The sequence below is a fragment of the Lissotriton vulgaris genome, chromosome 1_1, assembly GCF_964263255.1.
Source record: "Lissotriton vulgaris chromosome 1_1, aLisVul1.2, whole genome shotgun sequence".
Lineage (NCBI taxonomy): Eukaryota > Metazoa > Chordata > Amphibia > Caudata > Salamandridae > Lissotriton > Lissotriton vulgaris.
Window position 1 is genome coordinate 63,253,920 of NC_141685.1, and position 23,582 is coordinate 63,277,501.

The window sequence follows — 23,582 nt, forward strand, 5'->3', positions numbered from 1 at the left end:
TGTTCGACTCCTTTGCCATGGACTGAAGAGTGTCAGACAAGTTTTTCTGAATTACGTGATGCGTTGTGTTCGGCTCCTGTGTTAGGTACTCCTGACTACAGTAAGCCGTTTACACTATACGTTCACGAGAGAGAAGGTTGTGCGTTGAGTGTTTTGACGCAACAATTTGGCGGTAAGCAGCGTCCATGTGCATATTTTTCCTCGACCTTGGACCCAGTAGCTAGAGCATTGCCGAGTTGTCTAAGAGCGACAGCGGCAGCTGCGGTGTCCATCCGACAATCTGCAGGACTGGTCATGGATAATATGCTTACGGTAATGGTTCCGCATGCAGTTGACACTCTTTTGAATCGGACAAAAACTCAACATCTGACGAGTGCGAGGTTGTCTGGTTATGAGTTGACGCTTTTGGCAAGTCATGTACAGATCAAGCGCTGTAATGTGCTAAACCCTGCGACATTGTTGCCGACTAATATGGAATCAGATGATGTACCACCACATGATTGTTATTTGAGAACTGAAGAAGAAACGAAAGGTCGTGTTGACCTGAAAAACACTCCATTGACAGATCCCGATGGTACTTTGTATGTTGATGGTTCGTGTTTTAAGTTGCCGAATGGTGATGTGACGACCGCGTATGCTGTGGTGACGTTGAGCACGGTTGTGGAGACTGCGAGATTGAGTCAGAGTTCTGCACAAGCAGCAGAATTGATTGCGTTAACGAGAGCATGCGTTTTGTCTAAGGGAAAGCGAGTGAATGTGTTTACGGATAGTCAGTATGCCTTTGGTGTTGCACATAGCTTTGGACGACTGTGGAGAGAAAGAGGATTCATGACATCGTATGGTACCAAGATCCAACACGGACAGCTCGTGAATGATCTTTTAGATGCACTTACGTTGCCTAAGCAGGCGGCAATCATTAAATGTAGCGCGCATCGAAAGGTTACGGATGATATTGGTCGTGGTAATGCGTTTGCGGATGAGATGGCTAAAGAAACCGCTAAAAACCTTGCAACACGAATGTATGTTACAAGTTCAGTAAGGTGGCCTGCGGAGACTGGTATGTGTGAGGACACTGTTGAGAGCGTGAAAGCGATTCAGAATGAGGCCACTGAAACTGAAAAGACTAAGTGGAAAGAAAGCACGGGAAAGTTAGACATACATGGATGTTGGGTTGAGTTGTCAGAATGTCAGAGGTGGATGTTACCGGATGCGTATGTGCTAGCTGTTGTGACTATGGCTCACGGCTTGTCACATATTAGCGCGAAAGGTATATGTAAGCTGTTATCCCCTGTATGGAAGACTGATGGTATTGCTAAGTGTGCTGAGAGAGTGGTTAAAAATTGTATGGTATGTCTGATGTATAATCCTGGCAAGGGCACCCCCACTCCACCTGGCCATTTTGCTCCTCCTACATGTCCCTTTGAAGTTATCCAATTGGACTTCATCCATATGGAGAGATGCAATAACCTGAAATACGTTTTAGTTGTGGTTTGCGCATTTTCCAGATGGATTGAGGCCTATCCTTTGAAAGATAATACTGCCCTGTCCACAGCGAAAGTCCTACTGAAGGAATACTTTCCTCGGTATGGAATGCCACGGATTGTATGGTCAGATAACGGAAGTGAGTTTGTGGGGAGCGTGATGAAGAGTGTGTGTAAGGGCCTTGGAATTCGACAAAAATTCCATAGCGCCAATCATCCCCAGTCTGCAGGTTTAGTGGAAGGGTACAATGGCACTCTGAAACTAAAACTTGCTAAGATTCAAGCTACGACTGGTTTGGCATGGCCTGATGCCTTGCCTCTAGCTCTCTTGTCGACCAGGGCGACTGTACACTCTCGAGTAGGGCTTAGCCCATATGAGATTGTGTTCGGCCGTCCTGCAAACATTTGGGGAGTCCCGAGGCCCAAGAATTTCAGTGGTCTTGAATATCCAATGTTAATTGACTATCTTCATGATCTGACTGCTAAATTGAGGTTAATTCATCAACAGGTCTTTGAAGCTCTACCGGCACAAACAGAGGGTCCTGGACATCGGCTCCAACCGGGTGACTGGGTTGTCACCCGTAATTTTGGAAGGAAGCGCAATTTGGAGCCGAGATTCGTGGGACCGTTCCAAGTCCTCCTGGCCACAAGGACTGCAGTTCGGTTGGGAGGTCGAAAGACTTGGGTGCATGCCACCCACACCAAAAAAGTTCCGATCCCTTTGCCATCAGATTCTTGGGTGAGGACTGGAATTGCTGCAACGGAAACAGAGACCCCAACAAGATTTGTGCCGTTTAGTGATGCTCAACCTGTAGGAGACACCACATTACAGTCAGATACATTTGTTGAACCATCAGCGTTGGAGAATTCAAGGCCTGAACTGTCATCAGAACGATCGAACACTGTTTCACAATCTGAACAATTATTTGAAGAACAAACTCGTCCTGGAAGAAGCAGATATTTCCTTCGTTCTCGTGACAAAGACTAATAAAACATTTTTTTGTTTTGTTTTTCCCTTTGAATTCACATTATCCCTTACAGTTGCCACAAACATTATGAACAACTGCATCCTCTATTGATTATTTAATTCCTTTTTCATGTGTGTTTCTTTTTCCACAGCTAGGAGATTTACATTACAATTGAATGTTTGTTAAATAAAAACCTTTCATCCAGGTTGACCGTAAGGCCGTGCGGGTACTTCCTTCTGTTTAGCAGGTTCCTGACATTAGGTCGGTTACATTTGTTGACTCCTGGGAATCGATAATCGCTACTCAGAACGAAGTGCGTCAAGAACGTCACGGACGGTTTTTAGAGGATGGAATTCTCTAAGCTGTCGGAAGTAGAGAGGATGTTAGCGTCAAGATCTAAGCTTCATAGGCTTATTCGAACCAAATGCTTTCTGTTTCAGCTATTTTTGCTATTCCTGACTGTTTCTATGCTGTTAGTGGGTGGAGTGTATTATGGAATACAGTCATTACTGCCTTCTGTTTCACCTACTTCTTCTTCTGTACCGAAATCTACTTCCACTGTTTCTCCACATTCCTTTCATCTCTTACCCCAACATGAACAGGTTAGACGTGCGGAATTCATGAACAACTCTTTTGTCCAGCTCCTACATCAGCATCAGTTGGTAATGAACACTACTAACTGTTGGGTGTGTGGGTTAATGCCACATAGCATGGATAGGGGTATTCCGTATTTGGTTCTTCCTTATAGCTCCCAGGGGTCAGCTCGAGCATTCCAAACTATGTTTCGTAGCGCACTAGATTCCTACCCCCATCGAGAGCCACGTACTGCAGACCTTGGTTCCGGCCCGCACCACAAGCCTTTAGCGAGAGCAATTGCAGATTTAGATAGGGATATTTATGATGCATCGCTTATCCCAGAGGAAGAGGTGGGAGCATACAAGGATCTGAGTGAGGCTGAGTATAGCATGTTAGTGGGTGATAGACAGCTTAAAAGCTCGTCTCCGATCTGGATTGTACCCCACCTCGGTAATTTCTGCTTACAAGGACGTGGTCGAAATCCGCGAGCTCAGCTTGGGGAGAGTGCATGTACCGAGACGTATGTTTTGCCAACGCTCTCGTCCCCCGTTTTCCTGACTGCCAAGGGTACATATTTTGTATGTTATGATCGCGCATTTACATGGTTGCCCCGTGAGTTCTCAGGCACCTGTTATATTGCAAATCTTTTGCCACCAACTTTTACAGTTGCCTCGGACTATCACAAGACTAGAGTTGTGAGAGGCGTTGTTAGCAAGGAGGACGCTGCTGGTCAAGAAGCAGGAGACTTCTTTAAGGGTTTCCTGCCATTTTGGGGACCTATGGTTAATAGTAGGAACCTGAGACAGTTGACTTGTGTGGTAGAATCGACTGCTAACATAACTGCGAGCGCTCTTGGTAATCTAACAGCAGAGCTTCAGGCGGATAGACTTATGACGTTGCAGAACCGTATGGTTTTAGACGTTGTTCTTGCAGATAGAGGTGGTGTGTGCAAGGTGATCCATTCGAGTTGCTGTATATTTATTCCTGATAACGCTCCAACTGTATATCAAGCCATCTCAAAGTTGCACAAGATCTCCGAATCCATACACGTGGATGTAGGCGATTGGACGTTACTAGGATGGTTTTGGGGCCTAATGTCGACATGGGGTTGGAAGATTCTGATGATCATCGGGGTTGTTGTAACGTTCCTATTCACGTGTTGTCTTTGCGTACAGTGTGGTCCTGCCTTATGTGGCCTGTGTGCTACAACGTGTATAAGACGGCCATCTGTTACCAAGGAAGCATTGATGGATAGAATAATGTTGCAGCAACATCTAAATGATCTGATGAATATCGAGATCGATTCTGATATCGACTAGTGCTTGCCTACATGAGGGCAAAAGGAGCGTCTGAGGTTCCGTGAGAATCGGAACGATGTTTTTGACTCGTTCGAATATGGACGAGTTTGGTATCTATGAACCGCAAATGACGTGTTTAGTGGGTGTACGCGTTTCCGCTACAATACTATGTACCGTTCATCTTATTCGTGGGTTTCTTTATCTGAACCCACGGGTTCCATTTTAGATACGGCATCCATTTTGTCTCTTGCCCTCAAGTAGTCAGCGAACGGACACTGTCCGCTTCGTGACCCTGGGATTCCCAAGCTCCTGCGGAAGACACGTGTTCCTTTGAGGGTGACTTTATGACGAGGGGGATGATACGGCAAAGGCAGATGATTCCGCTCAAAGCGCATCTCGCCGGCCGGTCTATTGTTTCAGTCGTGCATGCATATGGCACGAATCCTTTGATCCTGCAATCATGCTTTCGATACTGCCCCCACACTCTCTTTCAATCTGTTGGACTGTCTTCCTTGCACCTGTTTCTGTCTTTTCTCTTTGCTCGTTTATAGCCTAAATGGAATGTATTTAATGATGAGATGATGTGCTTTCACAGTTGGGAACCGGTGATGTTACTGTAATTATGTTCCGGGTTTCTGATACATGAAAGCGACCCTTTTGTCATTTACTGTGAGTTGTAATCTTTTGTTCACATGTTGTGCAATGTCGGAAAGATGTATAAAAGGAGCGACCCACTTAGTGGAAGTTGAAGCAGTCTCCTAGAACATACACATGTTGTACTTCTTGTGACTTCTGTATTCCCTGCAGTAAATAAACCTCGATCTTTGACGCAGAAGGAAGTGTCCCGTGTCTCTGTAATTTGTACGCCGGAACAGGTAACCCACGAAGGTTTCAGGTGTTGTCCCCTGGCACCGCTGGGCCTTAGAATAGCCCAGTCCTTCAAGTGTCCCATCTTTCTTGGGTATTAGAAAATACAGCGAGTAAACCCCTGTTCCTTGGTGTTGTAAAGGAACTATTTCTATTGCGTCCCTTTTTCTCAAAAATGTGTTTATTAACAGTTTGCATAAGGGAAAAAGAAGAAAAAAGAAAAGTAGCGACAATCCCGCACAATATCCCACACAGGGGCTAAAATGAATTGGCGCGAGAGACAATAATTAGCAAGGGGGGCGCTTGTTCGCACCCATATTAGCCAGTCGAACAGTAAAAGTATACTGGGCAAAGTCTCTTGCTGTGAGGAAGTTCAAAAAAAGCCAGCAAATCGTTACCGTGGCGGAAGGTGCCATGGAGGCATTGCACAACATATCAAGTCAGATTCCAAGCTGCACTGTTCATCTCTCCGCCTTCGAGCAAGAGCGGTGTCACGAAAATAAAACAAAAAACAACAACCCCCCCTTCTCACCACCCCGCAACCGCTTGCCCCTACCCCCTCCCCCAGTGGTGGTAGCTGAATTGCATTCACACATTCACTCAGATAATCAAATCACACTTGGAACAGGTGAAGAGCTCGCAATGTAGGTGGGCAGACCGCAGATGGCAGACCCACGGAAAGGAAGAGGACCAAGGGACCCCAGCGGAAGATGAAGTTCTTAAAGTCACCACGGAAAATATCGGCCATGCGCTCCATACTCAATAGTTTCCACAAACGTGCATGCCACACAGAGAGCGCAGGGGCTTCCTTCTTCTTCCAGGCCGCTGCCAGGGTCAGCTTAGCCGCTCCTATACAAAGCCAGAGAATCTTTTTGTCTGCCTTGGTCTGGTGTTCCAAAACTGGGTCACGGAGGCCCAGTAAGACAAAGGCCAGTGAGTCCGGGACTGGGTAACCTAGTATTTCCTTGATATGAGACAGTATCTCTTCCCAGTAGGGGCGAATGACATGGCAGTCCCACCAGATGTGGCGGAAGTCCCCCAACAAGTCACAACCCCTCCAGCATCTATCAGAAGAGTTCGGGAAAATATTTTTCAATTTGGCCGGATACAAGTACCAGTCCATCATCGTCTTGAGATGGGCCTCTCTCAGCTCCACTGAATGATTGAGTCTAGCTATGTCATGCCAAAGTCGGGACCATTCCTCGTCGGAGATATCACGGCTGAGGTGTTCACAATGACTCATATATCGAGGACGAGGAGAGATGGCAGTAGAGAGCAGGAGACTGTAAATGAATGAAATCACGCCCCGCATGGAGGAGGTCTGAGAGAGAAAGGCCTCAAAGGGTGTAGGTGGCCTGGTTGCCGCGTCTCGCACCTCGGGCGACAGCGCCCAGTGGAGCATTTGAGTGTGATGGAATCGCTCCGTTTGCTGAACTGCGTAGTCTCACATGCAGTTGTCGAAGGGGAGTGGGGCGAAGCCGTGGAACACACGCTTGCGAGCGAGGCAACCCCCGGTCCTCCAGGTGTCGAAAGAACCCTAACTCGCCGCCGGGGGGAAGGCCGGATTGAAATGGATAGGGGTAAAGGGGGAAGTAAAGGACGTCCACCTCCCCGTCGTCAGAGACCGAATCCCATACCTTCAAGGTGGTGCTAGTAGGCGTACTGATGTAAGTGTTTCTAGGTCTGTCCCCCTTGGGTTTCCATGCTAGGTCCCAAATAGACCCGCCTGCCACACTCCTGTCCATGTGGAGCCAGTGTTTCTCAGACTCAGTCTGAGTCCACTCAACCAGGACTCGGAGCTGCCCCGCCTTGTAGTACAGGTGCATATCTGGCAGACCTACCCCTCCGTTCTGTAAAGGGTGCCGAAGGGTTACGAAGGAGAATCGAGCTCGGCCCCCCTGCCAGATGTAACGCAGGATCATGGTCTTAAGGTGACGAAAGAAGTCCCCGTCCAGAACAATGGGCAGTGCTTGAAAAAGATATAAGAGTTTGGGAAGCATGGACATTTTGACCGCATGGATTCGTCCTAGCCAGGATGTAAATATAGGCTTCCACCGGGCCAGCTCGCTCTGTATCTGCGCCAACAAGGGGGGGAAATTAACGGCATAAAGTTTCTCTACACTGGAGGTCAGCTGAACTCCTAGATATTATATTGAGGAGCGGGACCAGGACAGGGGCGAGAGCGGCCGGAGGTGTTCCACCTCGGCAGGTGGGAGCGTAAGATTAAGAATGTAGGATTTACTGTGGTTGATTTTAAAACTGGCTACCTTCTCGAAGCGTGACAAGACGTCCTGTACATGAGGGAGAGAGTGTGCCGGGTCCGCCAGGAAGAAAAGCACATCGTCCGCGAAGAGGGAGATTTTATGCTGTTCCCCCGAAAAGGGGAGACTTCGTATGTCCAGGTTCTCCCTCACCATCAGCGCCAGGGGTTCTATACTGAGAGCAAAAAGTAGAGGAGACAGGGGGCAACCCTGTCTTGTACCACGAGAGTGCGGAAAGAACGATGACAGATGCCCATTGACAATGACTCTAGATCGGGGACTACTGTAGTTGGCCCTCAGCATGGAGATGAGTTTAGAGGAAAAGCCGAAAGCCTCTAGGGTGCGGAACAAGAAGCCCCAGTCCATCCGGTTGAAGGCTTTTTCGGCATCGAGGCCCACTAGGAATGCTGGGATCTTGAATCTGTTGGCCTCTTCAATTAAGTGGATCATTCTCCTGGTGTTGTCATGGGTCTGGCGACCTGTGATGAAGCCAGATTGATCTGGGTGGATGAGGGCTGGCATTAAGTCCTGGAGCCTAGCAGCAATGATGGACGAGTACAATTTAGCATCTATGTTAAGTAAGGCTATAGGCCTATATGATGTACATCTTGAGGGGTCCTTCCCCGCCTTAGGGATGACTGATATTACAGCCTCCGCCATGGAGCCCGAAGTCAGGCCTGACTCCCCCATGTTATTAAACAGTTGCGTCAGGAAGTCACACAACTCCGAGGCAAAGGTCTGATAAAAGGGGGCGGTGAAGCCGTCCAGCCCTGGTGCTTTGTGAGGTTTCATAGCTTTAATGGCAGTCAGCACTTCTTCCCTAGTGAAGGGAGCCGCAAGCAGTTCATTCCATTCTTTGGAGACCTGGGGGAGTGGGTGTGTTCCTAGATATGCAATTTGGTCCCCGGGGTCCAGAGCGTCCGCCGAGTACAAAGCAGCGTAAAAGTCGCCAAATAGCTCAGCCTTGGACGAGTCTTGGTGCATCAGGGTGCCTGATGGGTCCTGGAGGCCTCCTATATATTCTTTCTCACTCTTATCCCTGAGTTGGCGGGCCAGGTGCTTCCCCACTTTGTTCCCCTGAGAATAGGAGAGGCGTCGTAGTTTCAATAGTGTGAACTCTGCCCTGTTATTATAGTAAGGAGAATGGTACCGCAAATCCACATAATGGAAAACGGTACCAAAGGAGAACGGTTGACCTACCGCCTGAAGCAGCTCCCTATACTATAGTTATGGCAGGCGTCCCCGAGTTACCTATGGATGCTAGGGAAGACCACCGTGCATTAAGAAATAAAGTAACACATTGGGTATATAATAACAGACCCTTGCCACCGCACATTAATGGAGAAATCCTGACAGTGAGGCGATCACTCTGGGTGGGCTCCAGACCCAAAGATAAGAAAGGGGATGTTATTATTGTAAATTTCAAAGACCACAGAGCAGTTCGTCATATAGGAGACTGGTATGAGTCAAATGGCAGTGACTCACTACCTTAGCTATTTCTATCCATACTGCCCAGGACAAAAGCCTGGAGGTAGGGATAGAGTAAGACAACCTGTAGATTGGTTTTCGTCAAATCAACGTGGATACGGTTCGAATGCATTACCCCAACTCGGGGCACACTTTGGTATTGCTCAGAGGCAATTCTTCCCAATTACCCCTGGAATGGATTATAGGAATGACAACCTTTTCCGGGAGAATAGAGATGTTTTGTGCCCAGCCTATAACCTTCCAACCTACAACAGATTCGATGTATTTTCGGGCCTTGATTATGTGGATTGACATGAAAAGGGTGCCGATTACACAAATTCTCGGAGTCTGGTAGAGGCTGACACACCTAAAAGTAACCCTATAATGCCCTCCGTAAGGGAGGGAGGTCAAATAATCTTTCTCTCAGAACTGACCAGCAATATAAATTCTGGTGCTGGCGAGGAGCCTCCTCCTCCTTCTAGCTCTATCATAGCTCAGAAGGATGAGACCGGGAATAACAGTGGGGAAGTGAGTCCTCAATGTAAGGAGATAGACTGTGATATCTCCATGGAGCAAGAGGTAGGAAGAAATAAAAAACAGGATTCCTGTACATTCCTATCTTGGAATGTAGCAGGTTTAAAAAATAAGATAGATAATCCATCATTGGACCTAATCCTAAATGAGCGGGATGTTGTGGTCCTTCAAGAAACATGGACCACAGAACCCGTGCATTTAAGTGGGTACAGAACTTTCTTTACCTCAGCTGAGGGCGGTCTATATGGCCGTGCGAAGGGAGGTTTAACAACATTCCTCTCGAACAAGCTTAAATATGAGAAAGTAACTTTTAAACCTAATTCGAATTACTTTCAACTTATAACCATATGTACTAAGGGACTTATTGTAATTTTGATTAACTTTTACAATAATATCCCGAAAACTGAAATACTGATTATCTTAAGAACACTTAGAGAAAACATACAACATGAAACAGAAAAATCAAATAAGGAAACGGTAATTTTATGGGGGGATGATTTTAACTGTCCACTTTGGACAAGGGGAAAAAAGGGGATTTGTGGCCTAATGTTAGAACAAGACACACATCTAACACACTTTGAACACTCCTTGATTGGGGACCTACTTAATGAACTAGTATTTATGTATGATCTGGGTTTTGCGAATGAAATAACTCAGAACCCCACTTCATTTCAACCGACATTTGTTGGCAGAGGAGCAATGTCCACTATTGATTTTATTCTTGTATCAAATAGCTGTGGTAACAGAATCAATAGTTTAACGATTTTAGAGTTGCCCCTAAGTGATCATCTGCCCTTATCATTAGAGGTCGAGAATCTTTTCTATGAATATTCTGAATATACCCTCACCCGAGACATAGCCTCTGATTTGATTTTAGGTAGGCAAAATGGGTATACTCTAAAATGGGGCAATGTTATGCCAGAAAAGTTTTTGGCAAAATTGTTAAATACCTGTTCAGATAGTTTTTCTATTTGCCTAGGGGGATTGGCCTGCTCCATTCAGATTTTAGAGCATTTTGATAAAATAGCCCTGGAAATTAAGAAAAGTTTGTGGGTGGAGCTAAGAAACAAGACTAGGCGCACTAAAAGCTGGTTTGATACCGCTTGTACCAGGGCACTAAGTGACTTGAAAAATGCCATTCATAGATCACCCCGGGATCACTTAGTAATAAGAGGGTTAAGGAATTCTTATAATAAGGCCCTGAAAAATAGGAAAAATGTTATAAAAAAGGAGGCCCTTGAAGAACTCTGTGAGGCTGCACAGTCTAAAGATGCATCTGCATTTTGGAGGGCAGTTAATGCCTCTCTTCTCTTCGACAGTCATAAGGCTCGTATTGAGACGGCGATTACCGAAGAGGAATGGGTGGAACACTTTTCAACTTTATATAGCTCGCAGGATGCCCCATGTTCGACTAATGTTCTTAAATCTGTGAATAGTGTAATGGGTGAGGAAAAGCTGGTGATATCCCTGGAGGAAGTCTTAATCGGATTAAATGCAACTAAGGGTGGAAAGGCTGCTGGCCCAGATGGGATCCCTGCAGATTTATATAAAGCAAATGTGGAGATTTGGGATCCCATGTTGGCACAGCTTTTTAATGCCGCCCTAGCCAATGATATGCATTCTTCCTGGTTTACTTCAATAATCGTGCCAATTTTCAAGAAGGGTGAGAGACAAAATTGTGCTTGTAATAGGCCAATTTCCCTTCTTGATTCATCTGTAAAAAAATTTTGGAGAATAATTTTGGCAAGACTTCAGAACTGGGCTGAATATAATGACATTTTGAGTGACCTACAGTACGGCTTCCGGAAAGGTTTGGGAACCGTGGAACAATGCCTAAATTTAATGATTATTCAACAAAAATATACTAGGGTTAAAGGGGAACGGTTATATTTTACATTTGTTGATTTGTCTTCGGCATTTGATTGCGTATCGCATACCAAATTGTGGGATATCTTGCAAGGGTTGGGCGTTGACAATGCCATAATTTGCTTCTTGAGAGATTTATACTCAGGTGCCACAGCATCAGTCCGCTATGGCCATGGGGGAGAATGTACTAGAAGATTTGGAGTGGGTCGTGGAGTACGCCAGGGATGCGTTCTGGCCCCGTTCCTATTTCTTCTTTATATTAATGGACTTGAACATCGTCTTCTGCAAGAGTGCAGGGACATGCCTAGAGTGGGGAAGAGGTCGATCCCTGCGCTCATGTACGCGGACGATGCTGTCCTAATGGCTCGAACCCCCTTGGCCTTACAGAAACTGTTAGTATCCTTTGAAAAGTTCATGTTGAGTTTAGATCTGAAAATTAACTGTGGTAAAACATACTCCATGAACTGCGGCACAAAATCTGGTAAAAAGTCGAAAACCATGTTTTTAAATAACGTTCCCTTGGAAAATATTTTGTTTTTTCCCTATTTGGGTATTTTGTTTCATGAACGGGGAGGATGGTTAAGTGCCATAAAGGCCAGAACTCTTCTGTTCCAAAAAACTTTAATGGCCGTTAGAACTTTCATGAAAAAGCTGGGCAAAAAACCAATAAAAGAAATCTTGACCATATACAATGCCACATGTATATCCGTAGCCCTCTACGGTGCGGGACTTTGGGGCTTTTTTAATATTGACCCACTACAAATTGCTGAAAACTATTTTTTACGGGATGTTTTATCTGTACCACAGAGTGTTTCTACTTACATTTGCCATGTGGAGTTGGGTCAACCTTATTTATCAGACTTAATTAGAATACAGCCCATTCTCGTGTGGCACAGGGTGTGAACTACTAATGAATGTGTAGTTAACCGGGCTGTGATACAGGATATTTTGAATTTGGAAAATTCGGCCAGGGTCGAATGGTTAGCATATATTAAGCAATTTATGTTTGATATTGGTCACTGCGAATACTACGAGGATCCATTATCTATGGGAACTATACCCAGAAGATCTTTGAAAAAACTGAGTCTGGAATACCTCATGGATAAAAGAAGAAGAGCAGAGGCCAGTAAAAAGACAGTTGCTTGGCATAATCAGATACTGGCTGGAGTAAAAGTACAGCCCTATTTGACCCTGTTGATGTCAAACTATGATCGATTTCTTTTAACCCGTTTTAGACTGAATCTTGTTTTTAGACTTTTGTCCTTCCCAAAGATGAATTTATGGTAACAGACTTTACCTACCTGCCCGTGTGATGATTTCTCGTCCCAATCCGACATTCACATTTTATTTTTCTGTAAATTTTATTCTATTCCCCGTCGAAAATTTTTAATCCCCCTTATCAAAGATATGAATTTAAAAAGATGTCGTTTAGCATTCCTTGAATGTCAGAGAATGGATACCGTTTTTACTGTTGTGGTTCTTTTAAACTATTTTAAACATGTTTTGAAATTAAGGAAAACTATTAGTGCAAATGAAATATAACTAGTATGTCTATTTTTAAGTCAGTTTCTTTATGTAGTATGCTGTTTACGTTGTTGTTACTTTCATGGTTAATGATTTTAGCTGAATAAAGTACTTTCTGATACTAGTGGGCCTTGAGTTTGCCCCTGACTGCTGTCAGTGGTCTCAGTGTTATCCGAGAGGGATTTTGTTTGTGCGCCAATTCAAGGGCGGAGATCTCCCTTTCAAGCGCCTCCCTTTCCTCTCGTCTAAGCTTGTTAAGGGCGGATATTAGAGCTATGCATTTGCCCCTTATTGTTGCCTTAAAGGCATTCCAAAGGTTAAAAATCGATGTATCCTCCTCCTGATGGAGTTCAAAAAGTCGCGAAAAGTCGTGCAGAGATTTTGGCAGGATGATTGGTCCCGGGTCAGGGACATTGGGAAGTACCACTTGCGATGGGGGGTCGCCCCCGGAATCCAACTCAAGCACACCACCAGAAGACTGTGATCAGAGACGGATAGGGGGAATATTTCACTCACCCGAAGGTCTCCCCTCAGTGATTGGCTCAGAAAAATGTGGTCCAGCCGCGAGTACGTGTGGTGGACATGGGAGAAAAAAGTGTAGTCTCTGGTCTGGGGTTGGAGAGTGCGCCAGCTATGAGTAAGGCCAAGGCTCTCCATGGTGTTTTGTGTGTCTGAGGAAAAAAGGCCTGCCTCTGTTTGCTGATGATGAGAGCAATCTAGTTCCTTATCCCATACCAGGTTAAAGTCACCCATGACCACCAAGGCGCCTTCTACAAAGTTCTCCACCTCCCGCAACAAGCCCTGAAGGAACCCATTTTGACCTGCATTGGGAGCATACAGGACTAGAAACGTACAGAGCTTGCCAAGGAGCATTCCCTTAACCATAAGCCACCGACCCTCCCTGTCACTACGCACGCCCATAGGTTGGTATTGCAGGTTGTATCGATATAAGAGGGCCACCTCCCTGTGTTTTGTGGAGGCAGAGGATCTGTAAATAAGGGGGAACTGCTTATTCTTGAGGCGGGTTTCATCCTTTCGGGCCAGATGGGTCTCCTCGAGCCCCACTACGTCAAGATGATGATCTAGGATGTACTTCCACACTTTCTGCCTTTTCTGGGGGGAGTTAAGACCTTTCACGTTCCACGTTCCCAGTGTAATAGGCATCAGGTATAAGGCCTCCTCCCCAGCTCAATCATAGGAAGAGTATAGGCAGCGCCAGACATGTCTCCCCGAGGCATCCCCCCTCGTTCCCCCCAAGAGCGCGCGATACCCAGGACATGTCCCTCCCCGAAAGGCACCCCCTCCTAGGTCGGGCGGTTGCATCTGTAAATCACCCTCTAGAGTCACCATTGCACTGCATTCCTCTACAAACAAACAAACCCCATCGCTACCACCACTGCCCACCCTCCCTTCCCACCCAACCCCCCCGTCCCTCCCAAAAAATGACAAATCTCCCAAACGGGAGAACTAGAGAAGAAAACTAACCAAAACAGGCCCCATAGGGGGGCAGCTGGACATGACCGTAAGGGTCGGGGGAAGTGAACCCAGGTAATGTCCCCCCAGAGTTCAGGGTCGGGGTAACCCTCCAGTAGGAGCAATGGCCTCTCGATGTACCTGAGGTGGAAGAGTCCCTCCGGCCACCTTGGAGCTGCATCTGGGGGTCTCAGGCAGCTGAGGAGCTGTCCGCCTCAGTCACCAATGCAACCGAAGCGACAGCTTCACCTCGCTCGTGTTGGCTAACTGCCGGATCGGGCCCTCCGCCATTGCTGAGCAGCCCACTCTCTGCCAGGCAGGGGAGCGGGATCTTCGTCTTGCTGGGGATGTACCTTCTCTGCGAGGCGAGGGTGCTTCGTCCATGCCCAGGAGGTCCCGAGCCGCCGACAAAGATCTGATCTTCACTAATCTGTTTTGCCACCGGAAAATTAGGCGGAAGGAGTGACTCCAAGAGTAGGCCACGTTATGGTCCCGTAGAAACGCTGTTACTGGTCGAAAGTCCCGGCGTTTCTGTAGCGTGGAGGCCGCCAAGTCCTGGAATAGCTGGGGGTGATGCCCCCGGAACTGTAATGGGTTAGTGTCCCTGGCCTTCCTAAGTATGCGCTCATTTAGTAGAAAGTCATATAAGCAGACCAGGATATCAGGAGGTGGCGACCGCGCACCACGTGGCAACCCAACACGGTGTACTCTGTCCATACGGATCTTCGTAAGGTCGTTCTCCGCCAAAATCTGGAGGAAGAGGGCCTCCACATATCCTCGCAGGTCACCCCCCTCGCCTTCCCAGGGGACCGCTCGAATCCTGATGTTGTTGCGGCAGGACCGATTCTCCAAATCCTCGAAGTGGGCCTGCAGATCCAGGTTCTGCTCTTGAAGCCTGATCATGTCCTGCTGAAGTTGGTGCACATCACCCGCCAGAAATCCACTACCCGGACGCCTCGGAGGATTGATGCACGCAACAGGACTTCGCCGACCTGGCAATACTAGTGTACCGGTATTTCTCAGTAAGCCTGGCTAGAACCGCACGCCTTTTTACCTAGAAATCCGGTGACAGATACTTTGTTCTCTGCATTTACCCATATGCAAACTGTACGTACCCTCCCTGTGTCACACCGTGACACCATCCAAATCCGCTACACGGATTCTCCGCAAGCCGTGCACCAATCCTGAAACCCTCCCAATTCTTTCAATTTCTCTAAGCAGACTCACGCATATTCAGGCAACAGGCGTCCTATTAACACGCCTCGTTTACTCTACGCGTTACAAACGCTCCAGCCCTGATGAGTCACGGCCGTTTCACGCTGTGACGAAACACGTGTAGGCTTCTTTTTTCATCTATACTTTTCACATGAACGTACTACTTGGATGTACTATACACACCTCCTGTGAATAAATCTTTATAAACATCAACAAGACCCTTGAATTGGTTTTTCCATCACTCTACAAGAATACCATTACAGTTTCCACTTGGAAACAACCCAACACATTCGTGTGCACAGGACTCTGTTCATCACCCGCCAGGCTCCTTCAATGTCGCCACCCGGTCACCAATGCCATCTACATCCAGCCGCACCTCACGCAAGTCGGAGGCCAACTGGGAACGTAGTTCGGAAATGTCCTTCTTGATGGCCGAGAAGAGTTTGATCATGAATACTTTAGTAGCGTTGTCTCCTTTTGAGGGTGACTTGCTAGGGCCAGGGGGCAAAGCAGGCGAGCCTTTCCCGGGGCCATCCTTCCCAGGCTTATTCGTGCGGTTCCTGGTCGACATGGCGGAGGTTCCGCAGGGTAGGAGTGCTCTCGGCAGGACGGGGTCTCAGTGCTCCGAAATGCAAACCTAGTCTCTAGGAGCGGTCTATAGATCGTTCGAGGCCCCCTCAGCTGCCAATAGTATCAGATCTCGGCCAGGGGCCCAACTGGGCCTGCAATCCTTGCTCTGTCCTGATCGAGTGGCCGGGCTCGTCGTACGAGGGGGCCCCGCTGGAGCATGGGCCGGTGGGCGTTTTGAAGAGTCTTGGGCTGTAGTCTGTCTCCGCGGCACGTAGAGCCAATTTCAGTCCCGGAGGGGAGGCCAGCTGAGCCTCCCCAGGCCCCGAACGTTCCTACTCCTCTCCGAAGCCACCCAACCTCGGTGGGCGCTGGCCGATCAGTTCTTCTTCTCCGTAGCATCCCGGCCTCAGTGGTCGCCAGCCGATCTATTCTTCACCGGAGCTGTCCGGCCAGGCGATCGCCAGCCGAGGGCCGTGCAAGGGTCGCAGGGCGCAGCTCTCAGGACAGTCGCTGTAGAGGGTGGGAGTCCAAGGCCCTCCGGGGAGGCGATTCACGGAGATCTCCGAGGGTCTCTGGCAAGGCTGTGTAGGCCTCACGGTCCACCGCTGCGTCGCACCGTCTATCTCCGTCTCCGCTTGTCGTAGCTGAGCAGAGGAAGGACCAAAGCAAGCTGGGGCACCTCAGGCACCCCCGTGACTCAATTATCGGGGTAAAGCTAGCCCCCAAGAAGCTATACAAGGCTAAGAAGGGCTCGTGGCACCGGGGGGACTCGCAGGCACGTCGCCATCTTGGCCACGCCGCTATTGCGTCCTTTTGAAGAAGTGACAGGATTTCTTGTTTGAGCAGAGTAAGGTGTTCTGCCGACATTGGACGCTGTCTGGGTGGTATGTGTGGAGGGGTTGCTGTAAGTTCCAGGCAGTAGCCAGACTGGATAATTTATCTTACCCACTTGTCTGTTGTGATGGAATTCCAGGTAGGAGCTGTGTTAATCTGCCCCCCACAGGAGTTGAATGCTGTTGGGGAGCAGAGGAAAGTCACTGTTTTGTGTTGGAGGAGGTTCGATTATTGTTGTTACTCCGACCTTTTCCTTTGTTGTTGTTTCCTCTATATCCTCCTCTAAAATATCCTTTGTAAGAGGATGTTTGTGTGTTTTATTTGAAGGATGTTGTATTGTCTGCTCCAGACTGTTTGGAGCCTCCTCTGTAGAAGGAGCGACGAAAGGAACTTTTAGCTTTGTGTGGACTGTAAAGCTCCCATAGATTTGGCAGTGTATGTATCCTTCTTCATCTTTTCAAGTGCTGTGTCTACCTCTGGTCCGAACAATTGTTTTTGATTAAATGGTTGATTTAAAATGGTAGTTTGCACTTCCTATTTAAATCCTGAAATGCGTAGCCACGCATGTCTTCTAAGTATGACACTAGTGTTGACAGCTCTGGATGCAGTGTCTGCCACATCAAGTGCACACTTGATTGAGGCGTTGGAAATTAGCTTGCCTTCTTGTATAAGGTCGTTTGCCTGCGCCTTATATTGGTGAGGTAGATGTTCCAGTAGTTTCTCTAACTGATCATAAAGAGCCCTATCATATCTTGAAAGGAGGGCTTGTGTGTTAGCTATACGCCATATGTTCGAAGCTTGCACAGCTATTCTTTTGCCTGAAGCATCTATTACTTTAGATTCTTTGTCAGGTGGGGGTGTCTCCCCTGACATTTGTGAATTTGCCCTTTTCCTAGCATTTGATACAACTAGTGAATCTAATGGTAGTTGTCCTTTAATGTAGGCTGGATCTGCAGGTGCAGGCCTATATTTTTTCTCCATTCTAGGGTTTAGGATCCTAGTACGTACAGGGTCTTTAAATACCTCTGGGGCATGTTTGATGACCCCTTTAATCATAGGAAGAATTTGAACAGACCTTTGCGATTGTTCAAATGTGTCTAAAAGAAAATCTTCCTCTGCCGCATCACAGTGCATAGTGACTCCCTGGTAAATGGCAGCTCTGTTCAGCAGGTGTCCAAAACTAATATTATCTTCTGGGGGAGAAGGTTTTGATGGGTATGACTGTGGGTCAGGAATATCTGGTGCATCCTGTGGGTTCGGGTACTCCCAGTCTGTATCATCTATAGGGTATGGGAAAGGCTCATCTGGGTCTATCCCTCTTCCTAAACTATACTCATCATCATTTTGAGGTGAGTGTGAAGACAGAAGAGGAGAATATGAAGGGGAAATCTGTGGTGAATTGTTAAGAGGAACATGGGATGAAGGAGAAGGAAGTATAGGAGAAGAAGGGTGCATAGGAGATGTGACAGAGTCCTTCTTCTTGGCAGGTACTACTGTTGTGGGTGTTGTATCTGCCTTCCTCTTTTTGTGTGGTATAGTGCATACAGCACCTGTCTTTGGGTCAATGTAGATCTTCTTTTGCAGAGGATCAGGTTGGAAAAGTTCTTCTCCTTGTGTAACCTTTGTCGGCGCCAATATTTTCAGATCCAAACGAGGTTGCTGCTTGTCTTTAGCCTCAGGAGATGTTACAGTGTCCTTTGGCGTTGAAGGTGTTGTTTTTGGTGTGGTAGGCTGTTTCGAGCGCTTGGGTGCCTCGGAATAAGACCTTGTCGGTTTCGATACCGAAAGTGATGGCTTCGGAGTGGAAGCTGGTCTCGTCGGCTTCGAGGCGTCGGATGCTGGCTTTGCACCTTTGTCTTTAGAAGTCAACGGAGTAGAGACTTCTTTTGGTTTCGGTGCCGATGGAGCTGGTGGGATCGGCATGTGCGGCTTGCTCGGTAAGGAGCTGCAGGAATGCTTACTTCTTTTCTTCGGAGCCGAGCTCAATGGCGGGGCTTTCAAAGTGATTTTTGGGTCTTGACTGGGCCCAGGAGTCGGAGTGTTGACCTTCGCCTTCGGTATGGGTGCTGTGTGTGGTGCAGGAGCAGTAGTACTCACACGCTGACCCGATGGTATGGAGTCATCTGAGTCGTCTGCCTCCGATACGACGATTTGGAGATCATCGGAATCCTCTTCGAGAACGAGAGGAACCTCCTCGTCGAAGATATCCACCGGCTCCGGAGCTGGTCTCTGCATGTCGTGTCGATGGGCCCTCCGATCTCGGATGGTTTTCTTGGATCGAAAGGACGCACAGGCTGCACTGCTGGGTTCGTCGTGTTCTGGCGATAAGCACAGTTTACAGACCACGTGGTGGTCACTGCATGGAAACTTTGCTCCACACACGGGGCATTTCTTGAATGCCGTCCTTTCCATGAGGTGTAGGCCTCACGGCGTGGATAGGCCCAACGGCCCGCGTCGATGACCGGAATCGAGCTGATGGAGTCAAAAACGATGTTAGTCGATATCAAAGGTAGTTAGGTGACGTTTAAATAAGTTTTTGCTCTTCGAAGTACTTGAAAAGTAGATGTCATCCGAACCCAGTGGCCGAAAAAAACAATCTAAGGATGGAGCCGATGCCCATGCGCACTATCGTCCAAGGGAGGAGTCACCTATCTCGTGACTACAAAAGACTTCTTCCAAGACGGCAACAACGTGCAATCATCCGAGCCCAACACCAGGTGGCGATCTAATGCACAGTGTAGTATCTGCAGCTCATATGACTCGAACACTATGTTTTGGAATGTGAAATATGCCAAAAGATGAAAGTCTCTACTTAAAGATTAATCAAACAAGACGGCCAAAATGGCTCCAGTCATTTCCAAAACTAACTTAAACAGCGAAGACTTCTCGATCTTATTTACAAACAAAGCCAACTCTTTGGAGAGGGAACTAAAAAAGGCTGCGGATGACATGGAAAGGAAGAAGGGCCAGGGAGGTAAGGTGCTGGATGATCTAGAATCAGCTGAACTCAAAAACAATGCCAGATGGTCAGATTTTACACAGGTTAGTGATTTAGACATTTCAAAGATCATGGCGACCTCGAAACCTAACAATCATTACAATGATCCCCTACCGGCGAAATGCTGGTCCTCCATAAATCACCTGCTAATCCCGGCTTGGGCAAAGATTAATGCATCGTTGTCACAAGGTCAAATACCGGCCTGCTTAAAAACAGGACAAGTCATCCCGCTACTAAAAAAAACGTCTGAGAACCCCTTAGATGCAAACAATTTTAGACCGATAACAAATATTCCCATGTTGGCCAAAATTATGGAAAAATTTGTCCAACAACAATTGAGCCTACACATCTCTGACTTCAAGCTTCTAAGCGATTGCCAATCCGGTTTCCGTCCAAACCACAGTACAGAAACTGCGATTCTGCACATAGTAGATGACGCTTTACTGGCTCTTGATCATAATGAAACATGCCTACTAATCTCACTGGACTTGTCATCAGCTTTCGACACGGTGAACCATGCCTATATACTCGATCGACTGAAAAACAGGATGGGATTTGAGGGTACAGTGCTATCCTGGTTCCGCTCCTTTCGGGAGAATAGATCACAAAAATTCACTGTCAACCAGACCCTTTCAAGCGCAACCGACAATACTATAGGAGTCCCACAAAGTTCAACGCTATCTCCATCACTCTTTAATCTATACGTAGAACCTCTTACGGAAATACTTCGAAAAGATAACATTGCTTTCCATATGTATGCTGATGACACTCAGCTATACATTAAGATTGCCTCGACTGATGATATAAAGACAATGAACCTAGCTCTAACAAGAACACTTCAATGGCTAACCAAGAACCACCTAAAACTAAATGCTCAAAAAACTGAATTCCTTCTGATTACCCCTAAAAAAAGCAAAACATTGATGGCATGATGGTCCAACCTCGTCAGTGCAGGGGGCGTGGTTTGAGCGCCGACCGGGATGGCTGTGTGAGCGTGCAGCTCCGCGCCGAGTCCCGACAGTTATCCTGGTATCCTTGCCTTTGATGTCCCCGGAGGTGCGGATTTAAAACACGAGGTGTTGCTCGAGCGGAGGGGAGAGTTTGGACGCCAGCGGGACCTCGGAAACCGTGCGGGGATCCGGTCCCGGAGTTCGGAGGAGCCGGGCCGAGCACAAAGGGAAAATGGTGGCGTGAGAGACCTGCAAGACCCAGGGACGGAGCGCGCCCGAACTGAGCCGGTGTGCCGGCGGATGCCCAGCAGAGCGAGCGGAGCGGGGGTTCGACGGAGGGTATCTTCGGCGCCGAACCAGAGAAGCAAAGACATCTTTACCCCAGGGTTCGGTGAGTGTGGCGCCCCTCCCCCCGCTCCCCGACATAGAGGCCAGTGGACAGCGGGCTGCTCCTGGGCGGCGACGCCTGCAACCGGCAGCGGTCGCATACCCGGGGCACTGACCGAGATCCTTTGGAGGGGGCCGCAAGGGACAGCAGACTCGGCCGCCTACGGGAGGAACAGTGCAGGTGGGCAGCGAGCTCCAACACAGCAGCGGGAGCGGACCCAGAACGTGAACATTTCAGGGCCCTGAATACCGAGGGGCGCTGCAAATCCCGAGAGTGGCTGGGACCAGGTGGGACGTGCCCTGCACACCAGTGGGGACTGCGGGGAGCTATTTTTAGCGGCGAATGCCACCCATCTGGACAGCTCATAGTGTGGTGGTGGGAAGAACGAGGAGCGAGGGCTGGGACAGCAACTTCAGCCTACTACAGTGCACTATTTTGGGCGGCCGGCGCGATCAGCTCTGGAAGGCGCCCGCCTGCTCTTTCGGGGGTGTGCTGCTGGCTCGCTGCAGCTGGTTTGGAAAGCTCCCTGGGTCTCTGTTGGAGCTCTGGTGGACCCACACAGCACACGGCGATAAACCGTCTGTAGTAGCCCGTGGATAAAAGTGTGCTCTGGGGGTGCAGAGGACAAGAGGGAGGGGCATGGATGGTCCCTGTTTGTGAGTCCGGAGCCCTTGTATTCACGGACACTGGTCCCCACTGGGAGGTGGCAGTGGGCGGTGTGCCTGTGCTGGGAACACTGTGAACTAGCGTGGTCCTTGGCGGTGGCTCGGGAGGAGCACCTAACGCGGTCAAGATGGCCGCTCTTGGCGGTGTTTTGAACAAGCCACAAGGGGGAGATAACGCGACCACCTTGGTCCAAGATGGCGGAACCCAAGCCCCATTGGAGGCGTCGACGCCAGAACAGAGGCTGAACCTGCGTCTAGACACCATCCTGGAAGCGATCACCGCGACGAAGGAATCGCTGCACCAAGACATAGCGCAGGTCGCAACGGGGCTGGGCCTCCTGAGAGCAGACCATGCCAAGCTCTCGGGCAGAGTGAAAGAGAATGAACAATTGCTCCAGGAGCTGAAACCAGCGGTGGTGACCGCGGAACACAAATTGACGGATATTCTTGGCCGCTTGACGACTCTGGAACGACGGGCGGAGGATGCTGAAAGTCGTAACCGGAGGAATAACGTGAGGGTGGTGGGCCTTCCGGAAAAAATTGAAGGAGATGACGCTGTGTCCTAAATGGAGAACTGGTTTAAAACGGTTGTGGCACCGGAGGGTCTATCTCCCTTCTTCTCCCTGGAGAGAGCGCATAGGGTTCCGGCCAGACAGCCCCTGGAGGGCCGACCACCTCGGCCGATGGTGGTAAAACTACTGCACTATAAAGACCGCGATCTGCTGATACAGAGGGCACGGTCTCAGGGCCTCTTCCAAGTGGACAATAACAAAGTTACGGTCTTTCCGGATTACACGCAGGAAGTTCAGAAAAGCAGAGCGTCCTTCTTGTCCGTGAAAAAAGAACTGAGGGATGAGGGGATTCAATACTCCTTGCTCTTCCCTGCCAAATTAAGGGTGATCCTTGATGGCAAGACCAACTTCTTCCAGACTCCGGACGAGACATGGTCGTGGCTTGAACTGTACCGTGCTGGAACGGATCGCACAAACAAAAGCGGTAGGGACAGGCAGAAGCCGGTCCGGATAAGGAAGTCGCAGCGCATTCGCACACAGAACAAACTCAAGAGGGCCGGGCGAGAAGCTCAGATGGCGGCTGACAGGAAGGGAGCATTGGCTGCAACGGCGATCATCACGGGGTCACAGCAGGAGAGAACGTCGGGGGGTCGGACTCGGAGGAGGAGGGAGAGAAATCTGGAGGAGACGAATCGGAAACAGGGAGTGCAAAGGGACCAGCGGTCACCCCGCAGACTTCGGATGGACTGTTTAACGAGTGACGTCTCGGAGAACTGAGCAACTGTTGGGACAGACTCTCCAGATTTTTGGTGGACTATCAGGTATGGGGCTGTGAAAGCAGCATGGGACCGAGGGCGCGGGGTGGGAGCTCTGCCTACCCTGGATCGGCGCTCTATCACCCTCTGGTGGCCCTTAAGGCTTCTGTGGTGACGACCACAGATTAGTGTACAGTGTGTGGTATTGATGGTTTGGAACGGGGCTGAAGCTGGGTTATTAGGTCTTGTCCTGGGGAGAGGGGTTTGCGGAGTTTTGTGGGGTGTTTTGAAGGGGGGATACAACTGCTGCGATGCGGGGAACAACTGTTTGTTGGTGATACTGTGCTGAAACATATATTATGGGGACGTTACCTAATTTA

At 48.5% G+C, this 23,582-nt stretch overlaps 2 protein-coding genes across 2 annotated transcripts in view; one reads left to right on the top strand and one right to left on the bottom strand.

Moving 5' to 3' along the window:
* The window catches only part of LOC147737284 (uncharacterized), a 1,685,245-nt gene that overhangs the window by 357,116 nt on the left and 1,304,547 nt on the right, over window positions 1-23,582 (bottom strand). The gene's annotated exons all lie outside the window — the stretch shown is intronic.
* Window positions 2,797-4,344, top strand: LOC147737288 (endogenous retrovirus group PABLB member 1 Env polyprotein-like). Its single transcript, XM_086924991.1, has one exon. The coding sequence runs from the start codon at window positions 2,797-2,799 to the stop codon at window positions 4,342-4,344; it is 1,548 nt and encodes a 515-aa protein (XP_086781117.1).